We start from the raw sequence: 26,211 nt of genomic DNA on the forward strand, positions 1-26,211 counted from the left end.
GCCAGCTCTAGGAAAGGTTTTGGTGGTTCCAAACTTCTTCCATCTAAGAATGATGGAGGCAACTGTGTTCTTGGGGATCTTTAATGCTACAGAAATATTTGGTGCCCTTCCCCAGATCTGTGCCTCATCACAATCCTGTCTCGGAGCTCTAGGGACAATTCCTTCGACCTCATGGCTTGGTTTTTGCTCTGACATGCACTGTCAACTGTGGGATCTTATATAGACAGGTGTGTGCCTTTCCAAATCATGTCCAATCAATTGATTTACAAAAGGTGGACTCCACTCCAGTTGTAGAAACATTTCAAGGATGATCAATGGAAACACAATGCGCCTGAGCTCAATTTTGAATCTCATAGCAAAGGGTCTGAATACTTATGTAAATAAGGTATTTCTGTTTTTATATTTAATACATTTGCTAAAATTTCTACAAACCTGTTTTCGCTTTGTCATTATGGGGTACTGTAATGTAACCAAATGTGGAAAAAGTAAAGGGATCTGAATGCAGTGTATGTGACTATAATCATGTCACTGTCACAAGTGCACCTAATCAGCGAAGGAACACTTTTTAAAATCCTGTTTATCTAAAATGTGGGAGGTTAGAGATAACCAAACAATTTCATACAATCAGAAAAACGTATGCAACGAATAATGAGAACCAGGTTTGCTGGAATAACCCTGCGAGAAGTATAAAACACACGCCCGCAGTAGTTCAAATTGACGTTATCTTGCTGTGCAGTCAGAGTTCAACAGTAAAAAACAGTGACACCCATACAACCGGTATACACATAACATGTATCAATGAGATGGATGAAATAGGAACAGTCGTTGTGCAAAAATGCAGCAATTATTTCATTTCACGTGCAGATCGAGAAAATGAATGGCCTGTGGGATAAAAAAAAAGTTGTTGTATCTGTTGCTATTGAGTTTGGGAACTCTAAAATGACGACCTGAGGGGAGAAGTGCAAAATGGTCAAGGGGGGGGGGGGGGGGGGGGGGGGGGTGACCAGGACAGTCTAGGATACTGTTAGCTCTACACACCACATGAATGTCACTGAGAGCTGTGCTTGTTGCCACCTTAACCACCCTGTCCAACCTATTTTTGTTACAGTACACATGCAGTATACACACACACACACACACACACTACACACACACTACACACACTTTCTTGTCCCATGATGAAAGGCATCATTGATTAGAGGGTGATGATTATAGCAAATGGGAGATCTCCTTCTCTTTGAGTCTTTCTCCTTTTCTCTCTCTTTTCTCTCCTTGTCAAACCTTCTCCCTCACTCACGATGACCTCACCTTCTCTCTCCCTCTCTCGCCGAGTCCACCCCCCCCCTCGCCCCCTCTCCCCGTTTCTCCATAGTAACCCATCAGTAGAGTGCCTCTCTCTCTCTCCGCTAATGGCACAGCTATTAGCGCTAATGCATTTCAAACGTACAGCAGCTGCCACATCACATTCAGATGGAAAGTGAATGCCTTCCATCCCTTTCTCTCTTCTCTCCCTCCTTCTTTAACCAAGCCCCCCCCCCCATGTCCCTATCTCCTACCCATCATACTGTCAACCCACTCATTAACTATGCGCTCGAACGCTCCCCATTTCCCCATCAATTCTCAGACCAGGAAATGAACAAAACCCTTTTTTCAATAAACAAGGATAACAAGGTAAGCTCAACAGTCACGATTTAATTGGCAGACATGATTACATCACAGTTGTACTTCCTGATTATAAATACATGAACATAAAGTTATATACTGGGCGACACACAATAGGTTTTGAGCGCACAAACCCCTTGACGGCGTGCGACCACAAACTACCATCAGTGATTGGAAGTTCGGCTCTTTTTACTGACTTGGATCTTTTCGACTCGTTCTGTCAAAAGAACAACTATTTCGACTCATTCGGCGAACGATGAACTGAAAACTCGAAAGTCATGATTCTACAAGCCTCTCGTTCACATCTCATTCACTATTGGGGGCAGCAGGACCCCTTACCTGGCGAACGATGAACTGAAAACTCGAAAGAGTCATGATTCTACAAGCCTCTCAAAACAAAAGTAAACACCTCACACACATGGTTATGGGCTTAACAAAAGAAGACACCTGTACCATTTCAGATATAGAGTTCAAATGTATTCAATTTTGAGTTCGCATCCCAATATTACACTTTATAATCATTACAGAAGATTGAAATATAACAAAACCGTTGATGTAGAAACATTGGATTTTTTTTAAGAAGAAGAATGTTTATTCATTCTGAAATTATGAAAAATAGGAAAAACATTTCACCCATGAGGCCACTAGAGGGTGAGTTGGTCATGACTGCATGAAAGCGGTACACAATGTACATTTGTTGATTGCTAGCAGGGGCACAACTTTCACTGGGGATGGGGGGACATGACCCACCATTCTGAAATTGCATTTTTGTCCCCCCCAGGTTTATCATTGCACTGTGATATACAAAAAGAGGGATCGGTGTGCTTTAGGACCATACGGACACCTCAGAGCGGTCTGGTAGGCTTTTTCGGCAGTTTCAGACAGCTGGATTTAGGACCACATGGACACCACAGAGCAAACAGGGGCAGCTGTTGTCTGTGTGTGTTGTGTTTTTTTCTCAGAGTTGTAAAAGCAAGCAGAGCAGAAACTGGCTCCTTTTTCTTTGACTGATGTAGCTGGCAAGGTAACTGCTGTTTGACTTAACATTTATTCCCAGTGCTGAGCTAGTAGTTTAAGTAAATTAACATTAGAGCTAGCCAAAAGTTGGCTAACGTTAGCTATTATTTTTACCTCAATCACACTAGACCTGAATCAAACGATGAAACAAGCGGCCAAACAATTGAAGACTGATATTCTGATGTTTTTTGACAGCGCAATGTGAGTTTTTATTAGAGTCAGTATAGCAATGTAACGTTATTGATCTGTCAGTTTCCCTAGCTAATTCCATACTTTTCACACTGACACGGTGTGAACCGCTCTACAGGCGTCACTATCATGGTGCACAGTCAGTACACAACACTATGCTCATCATGTCTTAGCAGGATCAGATGGTGACAGGTGTCCCAGCAGGATCAGACAGCCAGGGAAGACCAGTCTACGGAGCTCAGGTGAATTTTGCAGTATATTATAACAATCATTGAATGGATGCAAAGTTCCATCTTGAGTTGATGGGTAGGCTACAGTTTGTGATCTGGGAATAGTGGTCATTTCAATTATTAAAACATTGATTCTATTCTTGGACAATATAATGTATCAGTGGAGGCTGCAGAGGGAAGGACGGCTCATAATAATGACTGGAATGGAGTCAAGTTTTCATGTGGTTGATGCCATTCCATTGACTCCATTCCAGCCTTTATTATGAACTGTCCTCCCCTCAGCATCCTCCACTGTAATGTATAAATATACACCAAGGGAATTATTTTCATGCCTCATCTGAGCAGGATCAGATGGTGACAGGGGTCTCAGCAGGGTCAGGCAACCAGGGAAGACTAGTCTGTAATGGCGCTGAGGTGAACCTTTGCAGATGCAACACTTTATTCTCTATGCAGCAAACACTGGACAAGCCAGAAGATTCAAAGATTGAAACTAATTTAAGGTTTTAAGGTCTAAAGTTGATTTCCAAACTGTGTCAAGGCTTCATCGAGGCTTTTCCCGATGACACAAAACATGTAAAACAAAAAATGTGAGGAAGACCTGGGAGACACTACTGAATACGATGAATGGATACAGATGTGTTTGAATGCCAAGTCATGTTCATATCATCAGACATAAATTACTGCAGTTTAAGACCATCCATAGAACATACCATATGCCAGTGTAACTAAATAACATGCACTCAGAAATGTCTTTCCTCTGCTGGAGGTGTAAAACACTAAAAGGGACATATTTGCATGTGTTATGGTCTTGTGAAGGCTGGCTGAAATCTGGCAAAGAGTATGTTATTTTATCTCAACATGTCTACAGATTCTCCCTTCTCCCTGTTTGTGTTTGCTTGGAAATGTTGATACTGGAGACTGTTATCAGAAGAAACTGTGTAACTTAGCATTTATATTGGGTAAGATATGCATTGCCATTAATTGTAAGGTTGGTTATCCTCCCACAATGTCACAATGGATGGCAGAAATGATTTGATATATTACAAGGTTAAGGGTATACTGTGCAACGTTCATACGATCTGGATTCCTTGGAATACTGCATGACAAAAAGAGTCTGTATTGAAAACATGTCCACCTCAGGAGAGATACCTATTTAGGTAATCCCTAGCTGCTGGGCTGATCATTCCTGGCTCATTCTTTCCGTACTGTTGGTTGTCACTCTGGCCTTGGCCTAACACACCTGAAACCAATAATAAATGTTTCACTAAGATCCTAAAGCTGAGTGGGGTTTGGTGAGTTGGGGCGCTGCAGGGCGGTGGACCCCTATGGGTAGGATGGGGCGATACAGCTATATTGTGTACAAGTAAAAATAGCTCTACAGTACTATAATACTGTCATGATCCAAATATTTACACCTGTTGTGACATATATTGGGTTATTTTATGACGGCTACATAAGAGTGTCAAAACCCACATTATTCAAATTCGTTTTTTCCCTGCCAAGAATTTTCCTTTCATTTGAAAGTTTGTTTCTTAAAATCTTTATTGTTGTTGTAATGAATTCTTTACAGTCATGTTTTTTTCATCATATTTTAAATAACTTGTAGAAAAGACACTTTATGACACTGTTATGAAGCATTGTGACCATCCTGTGTCACTTCACATAGAATAAGAAAATACACTTTATGACACTGTCAAGAAGCATTAAGACCATCATAATCATATAAGGGTGTGTTCATAAATTCAATCTGGAGTGCCAGAGTGCGCTCAGAGTGCCCTCTGGGCATTTGTAAATTCAGAGCGTTGTCAGATTGTCCGTTTGTAAATTCAGAGCGTTGTCAGATTGTCCGTTCGTAAATTCAGAGCGTTGTCAGATTGTCCGTTCGTAAATTCAGAGCGTTGTCAGATTGTCCGTTCGTAAATTCAGAGCTGTTCGCTCTCGGAGCATTCAGAGAGCTACCACACTGGATGCTCTGGAATACTTATTTTTTATTTATTTAACTAGGCAAGTCAGTTAAGAACAAATTCTTATTTACAATGACGGCCTAGGAACAGTGGTTAACTGCCTTGTTCAGGGGCAGAACGACAGATTTTTACCTTGTCAGCTCGGCGATTTGATCTAGCAACATTTCGGTTACTGGCCCAACGCTCTAACCCCTAGGCTGCCTGCCGTCCGAGCATTCTGGCCTCACAACGGCAGTCAAGCAGCCAAGCTAACTGGCTAACGTTGGCTAGCTTGCTAGCAACTTCCAGACACAAATGAGAGAACAGCTCACTCTGACCATTTTACTCGCCCCAGCAGAGCTGGTTAGGCTGTTTTCATGTTATCCCGAGCGTTGGTGACTACATGCGCTTATAGCAGTCATCCAAGGGTGTCTCGTCCTGCTCCTGAAATCTGCTCCTGCATTCATCCCAGCCATCAGCAACAGAGCATCGGGGTAGGTGCATGTCTGACATCAATGTGTTTACAATTACCATGATAATTGAATGTGGTCAATAAAAAATAAATAATAATAAACAGCATAAGCATACTGTCGACACGTTGGCTACGGTGTAATGGAATGTTTTGCCTTGTATGGTAGGTTTTGTGGCTTATACACTCTTATGTAGGTGTTATAACCAGCCATAAAATCATGCCACATATGTCACTTCAGGTGTAAATATATGTGTTGTGACAGTGTTATGACCATATGACAACAAGTTATGACAAGTTATGTCAGCTGTTATGACATATTATGATATGGTTATATTGTATAACCTCCTTGATATTGCCTTGGCAGCAAGTAATGGGGATTCATAATAAATACAAATGCAATATTATTACTCTGGGTGCCGAGTAAAATGTTACCCAATAGGGTATCTTTCAGTTATAAAAATGCTATAAAATACCGAATATGCTATTCAATGGCACGAATCGTCCACAAAATTGCTTTGTATAAGTCATTGCAAATCTACTCCCCCATGTAGTGGATTGCCTGAAATGACATTTATGACCAGATAATGCTTTTATGAGGTGCACTAAGGCCATACCTTCTAGCGTCCCTTCCCATTCATCTCACTGGCCTCCAATGTGTAATTCTATCATTGTTTATTATTTGAACTATTATATTGAATATGACTGTATTGTGAAATGCTTTAGGGGATGGTTCTTGTAGTCATTGGCTCCCATGGTCGTGGAGCTCTAGAACTACTCTACTGCAAAAAATATATCAAATATATAAAATTTCAAATAATAATATCATAGAAATAATAGCATCTTTACAAAAAAAAAGCCACAATCTATCTGCAATATTAAAGCTGATCTACCTCCTAAAAAATATATATAAACATATAGAAATAAAATAAAATTAACAAATACCCAGGAGAATGCTTCCAGAGCCAATACAATAAAACGAATGGCCTGGGAAGAGACCGGCGACGGAGCTGGGATAGGAGGACCTATGACCTTGAGAAATCAGGAGAGATCAACCACTAGAATGTCTATTTTCACACACCATTTCATTGCAATGGAATTAAAACCCTGAACGACCATCACAACAGTTGTTACGACGGTGAACAGCCCGATGCTCATAACGCCGGACCGTCGCAGTGATCGTATTATAAAACCCAGGCACCATCGCTACAGTTGCAACGGGAAGAGGAGAGGACTGTGATCCGTCATTACGGTAACAGATGCGACAGCAGCAGTCCAGAGGCAGAGGGAACAGCCATGTCATTGAGTCGTATGATGTCACCGGTGTTATTGAACAGAGCAGATGGGCCGGGCCAGGTTGGGAGCAGAACATTAAATACACACAGAAACACATACACACAATCACACAAATCCCCCCCCCCCCCCACACAAACAAGCGCACTCCCGTACACATAGATAAACATACTCACACAAGACTTCCTTCCATACCCCCCCCCCCGTCTCTCTTACATAAACACCTTTCTCTGGGCCTCTGACAGCTTGCTCCTCCCGTTAGTTTAAGATGCTCTGCGCTGCTCCTAATATGCCCAAAGAGCATGCCGCCCTAATCTAATTACAATGTCACTCAGCCGAGTCTTCACCCAAACGGAAATTAGAAAAGCACAAAATCTACAAACAGGAGAAATCTTCTCACAGGGAACGTGACATATCTTCCTCTCGCCTCCCTCCCTCCTCCTCCTCTCCTCCCCGCCAAGTTTTTTTTTTAATGGCTTCACAGTCGCCCCTGCCGAGATTCATTACCTGCTCTAATTATAAAGGCAAATGAAATCAGCTCCAATACATTATTAATGGAGTAGCACCATTAGGATTCATTTGCAGTATTTGCAACAATATTATATTTTCTAACTGTTTTCATGGCTGATTAAAGACTGTGACAGATAAGAAAAAAAGGTGGAGGGAGGGGAAAGGGGTGAGGATCAGACAGAAGGAGCGAGAGGGAGGAGGGAGGACAGAGAGAGAGAGAGAGAGAGAGAGAGAGAGAGAAAGAACGAGAGAGAGAGGGAGATAGCGGGAGAGGGGAAGTGAGGGGGAGAGGGAGAGAGTTGGCTTTTCCACTTGAAGAGACAGTGAAGCCATATTGGATGCAGTTACCTATGAACAGGTGTGCTGTGTGAGGGCACTGTGACCCAAACCCAACTACCTGCATGGGTACACATCCGATCGAGACGCATTAAAGCTGACCAGCTGACCACGGGCAGACAGACAGGAGGGCACTGACAGACAGAACCACCCTGGTTCGGTCGGAACAGTGGGCAGAGACAGGTCCAGAAACAGGTCCAGAAACAGCCAACCTGTGACTCTGGCTTCAGAGTGTAAGCGACCATGAATAAAAATGGACTTTTCTGGGATGTAGGGCTCATAATTATGAGTTTTAAATCAGTTAAAGCCTTTTCTCAAATATCCCCCGGGAGGCACAGGGTTAAAAATCCATTTGTGGGAGGTGTACCATGACAGTGAGCTCGTCTCCCTGGAGACAGAGGATACGACATTGGGGAATGAGTGTGTGTGTGTGTCTGCTGCTGGGTGTGAGATTGAGTGTGTGTGTCAGTACGTGTGTGTATTTGCAGGGCATCTGTTTGTTTGTTAATCTGAGAGTCAGTGGACCATGTGTGTACACACACATACTGCACACACGCAAACACACGCAAAGACACGCAAACACACACACACACACACACACACACACACACACACACACACACACACACACACACACACACACACACACACACACACACACACACACACACACACACACACACACACACACACAAGCCAAGTAATACCCAAGATTCTGAAATGTAGACATTAACAGTTAGTGGTGTTCCATTGTTTTAAAGGTCAGGTGCTGGGAAATGTAAAGTTCAACCTGCTTTTCCCTTTCAGGCACAACACAGATTGACCATATGTAGAAACAGACTGTTGTATATTATTATTACATGCTCAAACACATACACACACATCTTTATCTGGGGTGGTGCACGTGAGTGTGTACATGTGTCTGTAACATTGATAGCATTGGGATTTAAAAGAAAAACTAAACTTTGGTGGATAAATGTAAATATGAAGAAGAGATTAATAGATAGAGAAAGAGGAACAGAGAGAGTATAGAGAGAGAGGTAGAGAGAGGTAGAGAGAGGTAGAGAGAGAGGTAGAGAGAGAAGTAAAGAGAGGGGTAGAGAGACGTATAGAGAAAGGTAGAGAGGGGTAGAGAGATACAGAGAGAGAGATATACAGAGAGAGAGACATACAGAGAGAGATACATACAGAGAGAGATATATACAGAGAAAGAGAGAGATATACAGAGAGAGAGAGAGAGAGAGATACAGAGAGAGCGAGAGATATACAGACAGAGATATATATATACAGAGAGAGAGAGATATACAGAGAGAGATATACATATATATATATATAGAGAGAGAGATACAGAGAGAGAGATATATACAGAGAGAGAGAGATATACAGATAGAGAGAAAAATATATACAGAGAGGGATATATATATATACATAGAGAGATATATATACATATAAAGATATATATACAGAGAGAGATATATATACAGAGAGATAGATATACATAGATAGATATATATATAGAGATATATATATATATATATACAGCGAGAGATATATACAGAGAGATATATATACAGAGAGATATACAGAGAGAGAGAGAGATATACAGAGAGAGAGAGATATACAGAGAGATATATATACAGAGAGATATACAGAGAGATATATACAGAGAGAGAGATATACAGAGAGATATATATACAGAGAGATATACAGAGAGAGAGATATACAGAGAGATATATATACAGAGAGATATATAGAGATAGATATATACAGCGAGAGAGATATACAGAGAGATATATACACAGAGAGATATACAGAGAGAGAGAGATACAGAGAGATATACAGAGAGAGAGAGATATACAGAGATATATATATACAGAGAGATATATAGAGATATATATATACAGAGAGAGAGATATACAGAGAGATATATATACAGAGAGATATACAGAGAGAGAGATATACAGAGAGATATACAGAGAGAGAGAGATATACAGAGAGATATACAGAGAGAGAGATATACAGAGAGATATATACAGAGAGATATATACAGAGAGAGAGATATACAGAGAGATATACAGAGAGAGAGAGATATACAGAGATATATATATACAGAGAGATATATAGAGATATATATATACAGAGAGAGAGATATACAGAGAGATATATATACAGAGAGATATACAGAGAGAGAGATATACAGAGAGATATACAGAGAGAGAGAGATATACAGAGAGATATACAGAGAGAGAGATATACAGAGAGATATATACAGAGAGATATATACAGAGAGAGAGATATACAGAGAGATATACAGAGAGAGAGAGATATACAGAGATATATATATACAGAGAGATATATAGAGATATATATATACAGAGAGAGAGATATACAGAGAGATATATATATACAGAGAGATATACAGAGAGAGAGATATACATAGAGATATACAGAGAGAGAGAGATATACAGAGAGATATACAGAGAGAGAGATATACAGAGAGATATATACAGAGAGATATATACAGAGAGAGAGATATACAGAGAGAGAAGGTTCTGATTTTACCTTGATCCCGTCCTGCCAGGGATACATTGTCTGCAGCTGCTCCGCCTCTCTGGCTAGCCTCTACACAGGAAACACACAGGAATCAGAGGTCAGGGTCAAAGGTCAATACAAGGCTCCACTGGGTCAGTGTGTAGATGTCAGAGTGTGTGTGTGTTTGTGGGAAACCGCCTTACAGAGCCAATCTGCTCTCTAGGGAAAACACTGAGTGCACTGACTGCTGTTCATAGACTGTATAATTCAAGAGACAGTGTCTGGTGCCAAGCTCAGCATGCTCCTCAATGGGCTTACACATTTGTCCTAACTGTCAGGGGAAATGGCATTTCTGTAAGGCGCGAGCTAAATTGGTACAATTTCAGACCATGTACTGTAGCAAAATTGTGAGCTACACACATTTAGACTAGCTAGTGCTGTTGAAATGTGTGTTGCAAATGGAAAAAGAAACCATGATTACAACCCTGTTATTCCAGGAGGTACGGACAGTTAGCGTTTGGATTGGAGAAGGTAGGGCCATTGAATAACATGAATATGTTGAGTAATATTAAACTTTTCCAAAGCAAAAGGACAGGGAATTTCTGTCAAAGGCATTTTCGTGGCTAGCTGAGTTCAGTGCAGTGTTGCTTTCTTTATTGGCATGTTTTTGGTCTTTTGGCTCCTAACTATTAATAGTTATACAACAGGTCTGACATAGTTAATTGCAAAGGGATTATAACATGGAGTACTACTGTCTATGTGCAGAGGCTTATGGGTGACAGTATTAAGTCACCCAGTGGCAAAATAGAGTGAGGCTCTAGAGAGGTAGTCTCTTCCATGTGTTTCTGCATGGTGCCCATGCTTTAGTACTGTATTTAGGTATCCTCTCTGCTCCCACTTCAATCCCCAGCACGCCTCTAGGGGGCGATCTGGTTCCCGTCCCAGAATTATCCAACCAGCCACACAGTCCCTGGGCTCGAAAATTACAAACCCTATTTAGACTCCCACTAAGAGGACTTTCATTTCTGGTACAACATCAAAGGAGCCATATTCCCCAAGCACATCAGGAGAGGGTTTTCTTCTCCTAAAAAGACAGGAAAGTCAGAAACTCTCGTTAGAGACAGAAGTGTCCTATTTTCTGTCTGGGGGTCCACCCCCTACCACTAAGACCCTCCCACTCACAGCTAGCCAGGCATAAACCCTCCTACTCTCAGCAAAGAGTATCCTCCACTACCTCATGTAGCCTTTTAAAGTATGGCATAACGGCTATGATATCACTATACCTCATTAGTAAAACATAATAACATGACTAATTATGCACCCATGTGCTTGTGTACTGAACATTGAACATTGGACACCTTAATCACCCGAATGACTATTCATTTCATACAGTCACTCCTAACAAGATGGCGAACCACTGAAACAATGTCACATACAACGGAGCTAATTAGCCTAATGAAATGATTGCCACAAAGTGAATTAAAGGAGACTCCATCAGTTGGGTGGCAGTGTGGTGTTGTGCATACAAAGCAGGGGTCAACCTAGCTAAAGGACATTGTTAAGTATTTATCATCCACTACAACGGTTTTCAATTAGGATTCAACAACGGAGAGCTGCTGGCTAAACAATTACCTCCAGATTCTACACTACTTTTGAATTTGCCTGCAAATATGCCTGAAGGGTTAGCCTACATGTAAAGAATAACCTTTTATGTCACCCTTTTATGTGGTATGACTTTGCTTATAAATGATTTGTGAAGCGTCCATGCCGAGCTTATGAAGATAAAAAGCATTTAGAAGTTGTTTTTTTTGGTCTAAAGTGGGATCTTTCATATTTGGCTGACCATCAATGCCAAACGGTTGTAGTCTGTCAACGTGTTTCTCTAACTGTGACGTCCCTTCAAGGACACAGTCATTATAGCAGAGGAGGAAAGGTCATGATGAATGAGGAAGTAAAAATTTAGTGCCCATGTCCATGGCGCTGCATATGAAGAATGGTTCCTCCCTCGTTCTCTGCCCTTCCTTCCCGATGATCTGTGATCTGTCCATCCCTTCATCCGAGTGACTCATTTTACTTTCAGTAGTCAATCTGTCCGTAAAAATCTCTCCCTCGTCCTCCCTCGTTATCTTTCTTCATATTACTCTGTTACTCTGTATTTATCACATTACAATGTTTCTATATGTTCATCGCAATCTATTTCTCTGTCTTCATCACATTACTCTGTTTCTCTATCTTCATCCCATTACTCTGTTTTCTCTGTCTTCATCACATTACTCTGTTTCTTTGTCTTCATCACATTACTATGTTTCTCTATCTTCATCACAATCTGTTTCTCTGTCTTCATCACAATCTGTATCTCTGTCTTCATCACATTACTCTGTTTCTCTGTCTTCATTACATTACTCTGTTTCTCTGTCTTCATCACGTTACTCTGTTTCTCTGTCCTCATCACATTACTCTGTTTCTCTGTCTTCATCACATTACTACGTTCCTCTATCTTCATCACATTACCCTGTTTCTCTATCTTCATCACTTTACTCTATTTCTCTGTCTTCATCACATTACTCTATTTCTCTGTCTTCATCACATTTCTCTGTTTCTCTATCTTCATCCCATTACTCTGTTTCTCTGTCTTCATCACATTACTCTGTTTCTTTGTCTTCATCACATTACTATGTTTCTCTATCTTCATCACAATCTGTTTCTCTGTCTTTATCACAATCTGCATCTCTGTCTTCATCACATTACTCTGTTTCTCTGTCTTCATCACATTACACTGATTCTCTGTCTTCATCACAATCTATTTCACTGTCGTTTTCCGCATTACTCTGTTTCTCTGTCTTCATCACATTACTCTTTTTCTCGTTCTTCATCACATTACTCTGTTTCATCACATACTCTGTTTATCTGTTTTCATCACATTACTCTGTTTCTCTATCTTCATCACACTACTCTGTTTCTCTGTCTTCATCACATTACTCTGTTTCTCTGCCTTCATCACGTTACTCTGTTTCTCTGTCCTCATCACATTACTCTGTTTCTCTGTCTTCATCATATTACTCTGTTTCTCTGTCTTCATCACATTACTATGTTTCTCTGTCTTCATCACATTACTCTGTTTATCTGGCTTCATCACATTACTCTGTCTCTCTGTCTTCATCACATTACTCTTTCTCTGTTTTCATCAAAATCTATTTCTCTGTCTCATCACATTACTATGTTTCTCTATCTTCATCACATTGCGATGTTCTCTGTCTTCATCACATTACTCTGTTTTTCTGTCTTCATCACATTACTCTGTTTATCTGTCCTCATCACATTACTATCTTTCTCTATCTTCATCACATTACCCTATTTCTCTGTCTTCATCACAATCTATTTCTCTGTCTTCATCACAATACTCTGTTTCTCTGTCTTCATCACATTACTCTGTTTCTCTGTCTTCATCAAATTACTCTGTTTCTCTGTCTTCATCACAATCAAGTTCTCTGTCTCATCACATTACTCTGTTTATCTGTCTTCATGAAATTACTCTTTTTCTCTGTCTTCATCACATTACTATGTTTCTCTATCTTCATTACAATCTGTTTCTCTGTCTTCATCACAATCATTTCTCTGTCTCATCACATGACTCTGTTTCTCTGTCTTCATCACAATACTATGTTTCTCTATCTTCATCACAATCTATTTCTCTGTCTAATCACATTACTCTGTTTCTCTATATTATCTGTCTTCATCACATTACTCTGTTTCCCTATCTTCATCACATTACTATGTTTCTCTATCTTCATCACAATCCGTTTCTCTGTCTTCATCACAATCTATTTCTCTGTCTCATAACATTACTCTGTTTCTCTGTCTTCATCACATTACTCTGTTTCTCTGTCTGTATCACGTTACTCTGTTTCTCTGTCCTCATCACATTACTCTGTTTCTCTGTCTTCATCACATTACTATGTTCCTCTATCTTCATCACATTACCCTGTTTCTCTGTCTTCATCACTTTACTCTATTTCTCTGTCTTCATCACATTACTCTATTTCTCTGTCTTCATCACATTACTCTGTTTCTCTATCTTCATCCCATTACTCTGTTTCTCTGTCTTCATCACATTACTCTGTTTCTTTGTCTTCATCACATTACTATGTTTCTCTATCTTCATCACAATCTGTTTCTCTGTCTTCATCACAATCTGTATCTCTGTCTTCATCACATTACTCTGTTTCTCTGTCTTCATTACATTACTCTGTTTCTCTGTCTTCATCACGTTACTCTGTTTCTCTGTCCTCATCACATTACTCTGTTTCTCTGTCTTCATCACATTACTACGTTCCTCTATCTTCATCACATTACCCTGTTTCTCTGTCTTCATCACTTTACTCTATTTCTCTGTCTTCATCACATTACTCTATTTCTCTGTCTTCATCACATTACTCTGTTTCTCTATCTTCATCCCATTACTCTGTTTCTCTGTCTTCATCACATTACTCTGTTTCTTTGTCTTCATCACATTACTATGTTTCTCTATCTTCATCACAATCTGTTTCTCTGTCTTCATCACAATCTGTATCTCTGTCTTCATCACATTACTCTTTTTCTCTGTCTTCATTATATTACTCTGTTTCTCTGTCTTCATCACATTACACTGATTCTCTGTCTTCATCACAATCTATTTCACTGTCTTTTTCCGCATTACTCTGTTTCTCTGTCTTCATCACATTACTCTTTTTCTCATTCTTCATCACATTACTCTGTTTCATCACATACTCTGTTTATCTGTTTTCATCACATTACTCTGTTTCTCGATCTTCATCACATTACTATCTTTCTCTATCTTCATCACATTACCCTATTTCTCTGTCTTCATCACAATCTATTTCTCTGTCTTCATCACAATACTCTGTTTCTCTGTCTTCATCACATTACTCTGTTTCTCTGTCTTCATCAAATTACTCTGTTTCTCTGTCTTCATCACAATCTAGTTCTCTGTCTCATCACATTACTCTGTTTATCTGTCTTCATCAAATTACTCTGTTTATCTGGCTTCATCACATTACTCTGTCTCTCTGTCTTCATTACATTACTCTTTCTCTGTTTTCATAAAAATCTATTTCTCTGTCTCATCACATTACTATGTTTCTCTATCTTCATCACATTGCGATGTTCTCTGTCTTCATCACATTACTCTGTTTTTCTGTCTTCATCACATTACTCTGTTTCTCTATCTTCATCCCATTACTCTGTTTCTCTGTCTTCATCACATTACTCTGTTTCTTTGTCTTCATCACATTACTATGTTTCTCTATCTTCATCACAATCTGTTTCTCTGTCTTCATCACAATCTGTATCTCTGTCTTCATCACATTACTCTTTTTCTCTGTCTTCATTACATTACTCTGTTTCTCTGTCTTCATCACATTACACTGATTCTCTGTCTTCATCACAATCTATTTCACTGTCTTTTTCCGCATTACTCTGTTTCTCTGTCTTCATCACATTACTCTTTTTCTCATTCTTCATCACATTACTCTTTCATCACATACTCTGTTTATCTGTTTTCATCACATTACTCTGTTTCTCGATCTTCATCACATTACTATCTTTCTCTATCTTCATCACATTACCCTATTTCTCTGTCTTCATCACAATCTATTTCTCTGTCTTCATCACAATACTCTGTTTCTCTGTCTTCATCACATTACTCTGTTTCTCTGTCTTCATCAAATTACTCTGTTTCTCTGTCTTCATCACAATCTAGTTCTCTGTCTCATCACATTACTCTGTTTATCTGTCTTCATCAAATTACTCTGTTTATCTGGCTTCATCACATTACTCTGTCTCTCTGTCTTCATTACATTACTCTTTCTCTGTTTTCATAAAAATCTATTTCTCTGTCTCATCACATTACTATGTTTCTCTATCTTCATCACATTGCGATGTTCTCTGTCTTCATCACATTACTCTGTTTTTCTGTCTTCATCACATTACTCTGTTTATCTGTCCTCATCACATTACTATCTTTCTCTATCTTCATCACATTACCCTATTTCTCTGTCTTCATCACAATCTATTTCTCTGTCTTCATCACAATACTCTGTTTCTCTGTCTTCATCACATTATTCTGTTTCTCTGTCTTCATCAAATTACTCTGTTTCTCTGTCTTCATCACAATCAAGTTCTCTGTCTCATCACATTACTCTGTTTATCTGTCTTCATGAAATTACTCTGTTTCTCTGTCTTCATCACATTACTATGTTTCTCTATCTTCATTACAATCATTTCCCTGTCTCATCACATGACTCTGTTTCTCTGTCTCATCACATTACTCTGTTTCTCTATATTATCTGTCTTCATCACATTACTCTGTTTCCCTATCTTCATCACATTACTATGTTTCTCTATCTTCATCACAATCTGTTTCTCTGTCTTCATCACAATCTATTTCTCTGTCTCATAACATTACTCTGTTTCTCTGTCTTCATCACATTACTCTGTTTCTCTGTCTCATAACATTACTCTGTTTCTCTGTCTTCATCACATTACTCTGTTTCTCTGTCTTTATCACGTTACTCTGTTTCTCTGTTCTCATCACATTACTCTGTTTCTCTGTCTTCATCACATTACCATGTTCCTCTATCTTCATCACATTACCCTGTTTCTCTGTCTTCATCACTTTACTCTATTTCTCTGTCATCATCACATTACTCTATTTCTCTGTCTTCATCACATTACTCTGTTTCTCTATCTTCATCCCATTACTCTGTTTCTCTGTCTTTATCACGTTACTCTGTTTCTCTGTCCTCATCACATTACTCTGTTTCTCTGTCTTCATCACATTACTACGTTCCTCTATCTTCATCACATTACCCTGTTTCTCTGTCTTCATCACTTTACTCTATTTCTCTGTCTTCATCACATTACTCTATTTCTCTGTCTTCATCACGTTACTCTGTTTCTCTGTCCTCATCACATTACTCTGTTTCTCGTTCTTCATCACATTACTCTGTTTCATCACATACTCTGTTTATCTGTTTTCATCACATTACTCTGTTTCTCTATCTTCATCACACTACTCTGGTTCTCTGTCTTCATCACATTACTCTGTTTCTCTGCCTTCATCACGTTACTCTGTTTCTCTGTCCTCATCACATTACTCTGTTTCTCTGTCTTCATCATATTACTCTGTTTCTCTGTCTTCATCACATTACTATGTTTCTCTGTCTTCATCACATTACTCTGTTTCTCTGTCTTCATCAAATTACTCTGTTTCTCTGTCTTCATCACAATCTAGTTCTCTGTCTCATCACATTACTCTGTTTATCTGTCTTCATCAAATTACTCTGTTTATCTGGCTTCATCACATTACTCTGTCTCTCTGTCTTCATTACATTACTCTTTTTCTGTTTTCATAAAAATCGATTTCTCTGTCTCATCACATTACTATGTTTCTCTATCTTCATCACATTGCGATGTTCTCTGTCTTCATCACATTACTCTGTTTTTCTGTCTTCATCACATTACTCTGTTTATCTGTCCTCATCACATTACTATCTTTCTCTATCTTCATCACATTACCCTATTTCTCTGTTTTCATCACAATCTATTTCTCTGTCTTCATCACAATACTCTGTTTCTCTGTCTTCATCACATTACTCTGTTTCTCTGTCTTCATCAAATTACTCTGTTTCTCTGTCTTCATCACAATCAAGTTCTCTGTCTCATCACATTACTCTGTTTATCTGTCTTCATGAAATTACTCTGTTTCTCTGTCTTCATCACATTACTATGTTTCTCTATCTTCATTACAATCTGTTTCTCTGTCTTCATCACAATCATTTCTCTGTCTCATCACATGACTCTGTTTCTCTGTCTTCATCACAATACTATGTTTCTCTATCTTCATCACAATCTATTTCTCTGTCTCACATTACTCTGTTTCTCTATATTATCTGTCTTCATCACATTACTTTGTTTCCCTATCTTCATCACATTACTATGTTTCTCTATCTTCATCACAATCTGTTTCTCTGTCTTCATCACAATCTATTTCTCTGTCTCATAACATTACTCTGTTTCTCTGTCTTCATCACATTACTCTGTTTCTCTGTCTTTATCACGTTACTCTGTTTCTCTGTCCTCATCACATTACTCTGTTTCTCTGTCTTCATCACATTACTATGTTCCTCTATCTTCATCACATTACCCTGTTTCTCTGTCTTCATCACTTTACTCTATTTCTCTGTCTTCGTCACATTACTCTATTTCTCTGTCTTCATCACATTACTCTGTTTCTCTATCTTCATCCCATTACTCTGTTTCTCTGTCTTCATCACATTACTCTGTTTCTTTGTCTTCATCACATTACTATGTTTCTCTATCTTCATCACAATCTGTTTCTCTGTCTTCATCACAAGCTGTATCTCTGTCTTCATCACATTACTCTGTTTCTCGTTCTTCATCACATTACTCTATTTCTCTGTCTTCATCAAATCTATTTTTCTGTCTTCATCACATTACTCTGTTTCTCTGTCTTAATCACATTACTCTATTTCTCTGTCTTCATCAAATCTATTTTTCTGTCTTCATCACATTACTCTGTTTCTCTGTCTTAATCACATTACTCTGTTTCTCTGTCTTCATCACATTACTATGTTTCTCTGTCTTCATCACAATCTGTATCTCTGTCTTCATCACATTACTATGTTTCTCTATCTTCATCACAATCTGTTTCTTTGTCTTCATCACAATCTATTTCTCTGTCTTCATCACATTACTCTGTTTCTCTGTCTTCATTACATTACTCTGTTTCACTGTCTTCATCACATTACTCTGTTTATCTGTCTTCATCACATTACTATGTTCCTCTATCTTTATCACATTACTCTATTTCTCTGTCTTCATCACAATCTATTTCTCCGTCTCATCACATTACTCTGTTTCTCTATACTTATCACACTCCATTGTTTATCTGTCTTCATCACATTACTCTGTTTCCCTATCTTCATCACATTACTCTGTTTCTCTGTCTTCATCACATTACTATGTTTATCTGTCTTCATCACAATCTGTTTCTTTGTCTTCATCACAATCTATTTCTCTGTCTTCATCACATTACTCTGTTTCTCTGTCTTCATTACATTACTCTGTTTCTCTGTCTTTATCACATTACTCTGTTTCACTGTCTTCATCACATTACTCTGTTTATCTGTCTTCATCACATTACTATGTTTCTCTATCTTTATCACATTACTCTATTTCTCTGTCTTCAACACACTCTATTTCTCCGTCTCATCACATTACTCTGTTTCTCTATATTTATCACACTCCAATAGCAAACCACGACGAAAAAACAGTCCTGTGAGGCACACAGCTACACTTGGATAACTACCCACAAAAACCCATGGAAAAACACCCCTACTAAATAGGACCTTCAATTAGAGGCAACGAGGAACAGGTGCCTCCAATTGAAGGTCAACCCAATAAACTAAACATAGAAATAGAAAAACTAGAACGAACATAGAAATATACTAACATAGAACATTAACCTCTCTAGGCTAGGCGGGACGAATTCGTCCCACCTACGTAACAGCCACTGCTATCCTGTGGCGCGATTTTCAAAACCTTAAAAATCCTATTACTTCAATTTCTCAAACATATGACTATTTTACAGCCATTTAAAGACAAGACTCTCGTTAATCTAACCACACTGTCCGATTTCAAAAAGGCTTTACAACGAAAGCAAAACATTAGATTATGTCAGCAGAGTACCAAGCCATAAATAATCAGACACCCATTTTTCAAGCCAGCATATAATGTCACCAAAACCCAGAAGACAGCTAAATGCAGCACTCACCTTTGATGATCTTCATCAGATGACAACCCTAGGACATTATGTTATACAATACATGCATGTTTTGTTCAATCAAGTTCATATTTATATCAAAAACCAGCTTTTTACATTAGCATGTGACGTTCAGAACTAGCATACCCCCCGCAAACTTCCGGGGAATTCGCTAACATTTTACTAAATTACTCACGATAAACGTTCACAAAAAGCACAACAATTATTTTAAGAATTATAGATACAGACCTCCTCTATGCACTCGATATGTCCGATTTTAAAATAGCTTTTTGGTGAAAGCACATTTTGCAATATTCTAAGTACATAGCCCAGGCATCACGGGCTCGCTATTTAGACACCCGGCAAGTTTAGCACTCACCATAATCATATTTACTATTATAAAAGTTTCATTACCTTTTGTTGTCTTCGTCAGAATACACACCCAGGACTGCTACTTCAATAACAAATGTTGGTTTGGTCCAAAATAATCCATCGTTATATCCGAATAGCGGCGTTTTGTTCGTGCGTTCCAGACACTATCCGAAATAGTAAAGAAGTGTCACGCACATGGCGCAATTCGTGACAATAAAATTCTAAGTATTCCATTACCGTACTTCGAAGCATGTCAACCGCTGTTTAAAATCAATTTTTACGACATTTTTCTCGTAGAAAAGCGATAATATTCCGACAGGGAATCTCCTTTTCGGCAAACAGAGGAAAAAATCCCAAAGGCGGGGGCGGTCGGGGTCATGCGCATAAGCTAGTGTCTCTTGATCGGCCACTTGAGAAAGGCGATAATGTGTTTCAGCCTGGGGCTGGAATGACGACATTCTGTTTTTTCCCGGGCTCTGAGCGCCTATGGACGACGTGGGAAGTGTCACGTTAGAGCAGAGATCCTTAGTAAATGATAGAGATGGAAAAGAAGTTCAACAAATGGTCAGACAGGCCACTTCCTGTAAAGGAATCTCTCAGGTTTTGACCTGCCATTTGAGTTCTGTTATACTCACAGACACCATTCAAACAGTTTTAGAAAATTTAGGGTGTTTTCTATCCATATGTAATAAGTATATGCATATTCTAGTTACTGGGTAGGAGTGGTAACCAGATTAAATCGGGTATGTTTTTTATCCAGCCGTGTCAATAATGCCCGCTAGCCCTAACAGGTTAACCAAAAGAAAATGAAACACATAAAGTAAACAGCCCCTGCCACGTCCTGACCAAACTACAATAACAAACAACCCCTTTACTGGTCAGGACGTGACAATCACATTACTCTGTTTATCTGTCTTCATCACATAAGTATGTTTCTCTATCTTCATCACATTACTCTGTTTCTCTGTCTTCATCACATTAATCTATTTCTCTGTCTTCATCACAATCTATTTCTCTGTCTTCATCACAATCAATATCTCTTTCTTCATCACATTACTCTGTTTATCTGTCTTCATCACATTACTATGTTTCTCTATCCTCATCACATTACTCTATTTCTCTGTCTTCATCACAATCTATTTCTCTGTCTTCATCACATTACTCTGTTTCGCTATATTCATCACATTACTTTGTTTATCTGTCTTCATCACATTACTCTGTTTCTCCTTCTTCATCACATTACTATTTTTCTTTATCTTCATCACAATCTGTTTCTCTGTCTTCATCACAATCTATTTCTCTGTCTCATCACATTACTCTGTTTCTCTGTCTTCATCACATTACTATGTTCCTCTATCTTCATCACATTACCCTGTTTCACTGTCTTCATCACTTTACTTTATTTCTCTGTCTTCATCACATTACTAAATTTCTCTGTCTTCATCACATTACTCTGTTTCTCTATCTTCATCCCATTACTCTGTTTCTCTGTCTTCATCACATTACTCTGTTTCTTTGTCTTCATCACATTACTATGTTTCTCTATCTTCATCACAATCTGTTTCTCTGTCTTCATCACAATATGTATCTCTGTCTTCATCACATTACTCTGTTTCTCTGTCTTCATTACATTACTATGTTTCTCTGTCTTCATCACATTACTCGGATTATCTGTCTTCATCACAATCTATTTCACTGTCTTTGTCGCATTACTCTGTTTCTCTGTCTTCATCACATTACTCTGTTTCTCGTTCTTCATCACATTACTTTGTTTCATCACATACTCTGTTTATCTGTTTTCATCACATTCCTCTGTTTCTCTATCTTCATCACATTACTCTGTTTATCTGTTTTCATCACATTACTCTGTTTCTCTATCTTCATCACATTACTCTGTTTCTCTGTCTTCATCACATTACTCTGTTTCTCGTTCTTCATCACATTACTCTGTTTCTCGTTCTTCATCACATTACTCTATTTCTCTGTCTTCATCAAATCTATTTTTCTGTCTTCATCACATTACTCTGTTTCTCTGTCTTAATCACATTACTCTGTTTCTCTGTCTTCATCACATTACTCTGTTTCTCGTTCTTCATCACATTACTTTGTTTCATCACATACTCTGTTTATCTGTTTTCATCACATTCCTCTGTTTCTCTATCTTCATCACATTACTCTGTTTATCTGTTTTCATCACATTACTCTGTTTCTCCTATCTTCATCACATTACTCTGTTTCTCTGTCTTCATCACATTACTCTGTTTCTCGTTCTTCATCACATTACTCTGTTTCTCGTTCTTCATCACATTACTCTATTTCTCTGTCTTCATCAAATCTATTTTTCTCTCTTCATCACATTACTCTGTTTCTCTGTCTTAATCACATTACTCTGTTTCTCTGTCTTCATCACATTACTATGTTTCTCTATCTTCATCACAATCTGTTTCTTGGTCTTCATCACATTACTCTGTTTCTCTGTCTTCATCACATTAATCTATTTCTCTGTCTTCATTACAATCTATTTCTCTGTCTTCATCACAATCAATATCTCTTTCTTCATCACATTACTCTGTTTATCTGTCTTCATCACATTACTATGTTTCTCTATCCTCATCACATTACTCTATTTCTCTGTCTTCATCACAATCTATTTCTCTGTCTTCATCACATTACTCTGTTTCGCTATATTCATCACATTACTTTGTTTATCTGTCTTCATCACATTACTATGTTTCTCTATCCTCATCACATTACTCTATTTCTCTGTCTTCATCACAATCTATTTCTCTGTCTTCATCATATTACTCTGTTTCGCTATATTCATCACATTACTTTGTTTATTTGTCTCCATCACATTACTCTGTTTCTCCTTCTTCATCACATTACTCTGTTTCTCTGTCCTCATCACGTTACTCTATTTCTCTGTCTTCATCACAATCTATTTCTCTGTCTTCATCACATTACTCTGTTTCTCCTTCTTCATCACATTACTATTTTTCTCTATCTTCATCACAATCTGTTTCTCTGTCTTCATCACAATCTATTTCTCTGTTTCATCACATTACTATGTTTCCCTGTCTTCATCATATTACTCTGTTTCTCTGTCTTCATCACATTACTCTGTTTCTCTGTCCTCATCACATTACTCTATTTCTCTGTCTTCATCACAATCTATTTCTCTGTCTTCATCACATTACTCTATTTCTCTGTCTTCATCACATTACTCTGTTTCTCTGTCTTCATCACATTACACTGTTTCTCTGTCCTCATCACATTACTCTGTTTCTCTATCTTCATCACATTACTATATTTCTCTATCTTCATCACAATCTATTTCTCTGTCTTCATCACAATCTATTTCTCTGTCTTCATCACATTACTCAGTTTATCTGTCTTCATCAAATTACTATGGTTCTCTATCTTCATCACATTACTCTGTTTCTCTGTCTTCATCACACTACTCTGTTTCTCTGTTTTCATCAAAATCTATTTCTCTGTCTTCATCACATTACTCTGTTTCTCTGTGTTCATCACATTACTATGGTTCTCTATCTTCATCACATTACTCTATTTCTCTGTCATTATCACAATCTATTTCTCTGTCTTCATCACATTACTCAGTTTATCTGTCTTCATCAAATTACTATGGTTCTCTATCTTCATCACATTACTCTGTTTCTCTGTCTTCATCACATTACTCTGTTTCTCTGTCTTCATCACATTACTATGTTTCTCGGTCTTCATCACATTACTATGTTTCCCTGTCTTCATCATATTACTCTATTTCTCTGACTTCATCACAATCTATTTCTCTGTCTTCATCACATTTCTCTGTTTCTCCTTCTTCATCACATTACTATGTTTCTCTATCTTCATTACAATCCATTTCTCTGTTTCATCGCATTACTCTGTTTATCTGTCTTCATCACATTAATATGTTTCTCTGTCTTCATCATATTACTCTGTTTCTTTGTCTTCATCACATTACTCTGTTTCTCTGTCTTCATCACATTACTCAGTTTATCTGTCTTCATCACATTACTATGGATCTCTATCTCCATCACATTACTCTGTTTCTCTGTCTTCATCACATTACTATGTTTCTCGGTCTTCATCACATTACTCTGTCTCTCTGTCTTCATCACATTACTATGTTTCTCAATATTTATAGCATTATTTTGTTTATCTGTCTTCATCACATTACTCTGTTTCTCTGTCTTCATCACATTACTCTGTTTCTCTATCTTCATCACACTACTCTGTTTCTCCGTCTTCATCACATTACTCTGTTTCTCTGCCTTCATCACGTTACTCAGTTTATCTGTCTTCATCAAATTACTATGGTTCTCTATCTTCATCACATTACTCTGTTTCTCTGTCTTCATCACATTACTCTGTTTCTCTGTCTTCATCACATTACTATGTTTCTCGGTCTTCATCACATTACTATGTTTCTCGGTCTTCATCACATTACTCTGTTTCTCTGTCTTCATCACATTACTCTGTTTCTCCTTCTTCATCACATTACTATGTTTCTCTATCTTCATTACAATCCATTTCTCTGTTTCATCGCATTACTCTGTTTATCTGTCTTCATCACATTAATATGTTTCTCTGTCTTCATCATATTACTCTGTTTCTTTGTCTTCATCACATTACTCTGTTTCTCTGTCTTCATCACATTACTCAGTTTATCTGTCTTCATCACATTACTATGGATCTCTATCTCCATCACATTACTCTGTTTCTCTGTCTTCATCACATTACTATGTTTCTCGGTCTTCATCACATTACTCTGTCTCTCTGTCTTCATCACATTACTATGTTTCTCAATATTTATAGCATTATTTTGTTTATCTGTCTTCATCACATTACTCTGTTTCTCTGTCTTCATCACATTACTCTGTTTCTCTACCTTCATCACGTTACTCTGTTTCTCTGTCCTCATTACATTACTCTGTTTATCTGGCTTCATCACATTACTCTGTCTCTCTGTCTTCATCACATTACTCTTTCTCTGTTTTCATCAAAATATATTTCTCTGTCTCATCACATTACTATGTTTCTCTATCTTCATCACATTGCGATGTTCTCTGTCTTCATCACATTACTCTGTTTTTCTGTCTTCATCACATTACCTTGTTTATCTGTCCTCATCACATTACTATCTTTCTCTATATTCATCACATTACCCTGTTTCTCTGTCTTCATCACATTACTCTATTTCTCTGTCTTCATCACATTACTCTGTTTCTCTATCTTCATCCCATTACTCTGTTTCTCTGTCTTCATCACATTACTCTGTTTCTTTGTCTTCATCACATTACTATGTTTCTCTATCCTCATCACAATCTGTTTCTCTGTCTTCATCACAATCTGTATCTCTGTCTTCATCACATTACTCTGTTTCTCTGTCTTCATTACATTACTCTGTTTCTCTGTCTTCATCACGTTACTCTGTTTCTCTGTCCTCATCCCTTTACTCTATTTCTCTGTCTTCATCACATTACTCTGTTTCTCTATCTTCATCCCATTACTCTGTTTCTCTGTCTTCATCACATTACTTTGTTTATTTGTCTCCATCACATTACTCTGTTTCTCCTTCTTCATCACATTACTCTGTTTCTCTGTCCTCATCACATTACTCTATTTCTCTGTCTTCATCACAATCTATTTCTCTGTCTTCATCACATTACTCTGTTTCTCCTTCTTCATCACATTACTATTTTTCTCTATCTTCATCACAATCTGTTTCTCTGTCTTCATCACAATCTATTTCTCTGTTTCATCACATTACTTTGTTTCTCTGTCTTCATC

General features: G+C 38.1%; 1 protein-coding gene across 3 annotated transcripts in view; it reads right to left on the reverse strand.

Moving 5' to 3' along the window:
• The window catches only part of LOC106582605 (voltage-dependent calcium channel subunit alpha-2/delta-2), a 363,243-nt gene that overhangs the window by 93,146 nt on the left and 243,886 nt on the right, over nucleotides 1–26,211 (reverse strand). For all 3 annotated transcript variants that reach the window (XM_045705262.2, XM_082967380.1, XM_045705260.2), the window contains exon 4: nucleotides 10,212–10,271. In XM_045705262.2, the coding sequence (XP_045561218.1) occupies nucleotides 10,212–10,271 (60 nt within the window). The remainder of the gene's footprint in view (nucleotides 1–10,211; nucleotides 10,272–26,211) is intronic.

The sequence above is a fragment of the Salmo salar genome, chromosome 22, assembly GCF_965601325.2.
Source record: "Salmo salar chromosome 22, fSalSal1, whole genome shotgun sequence".
Taxonomy (NCBI): Eukaryota; Metazoa; Chordata; class Actinopteri; order Salmoniformes; family Salmonidae; genus Salmo; species Salmo salar.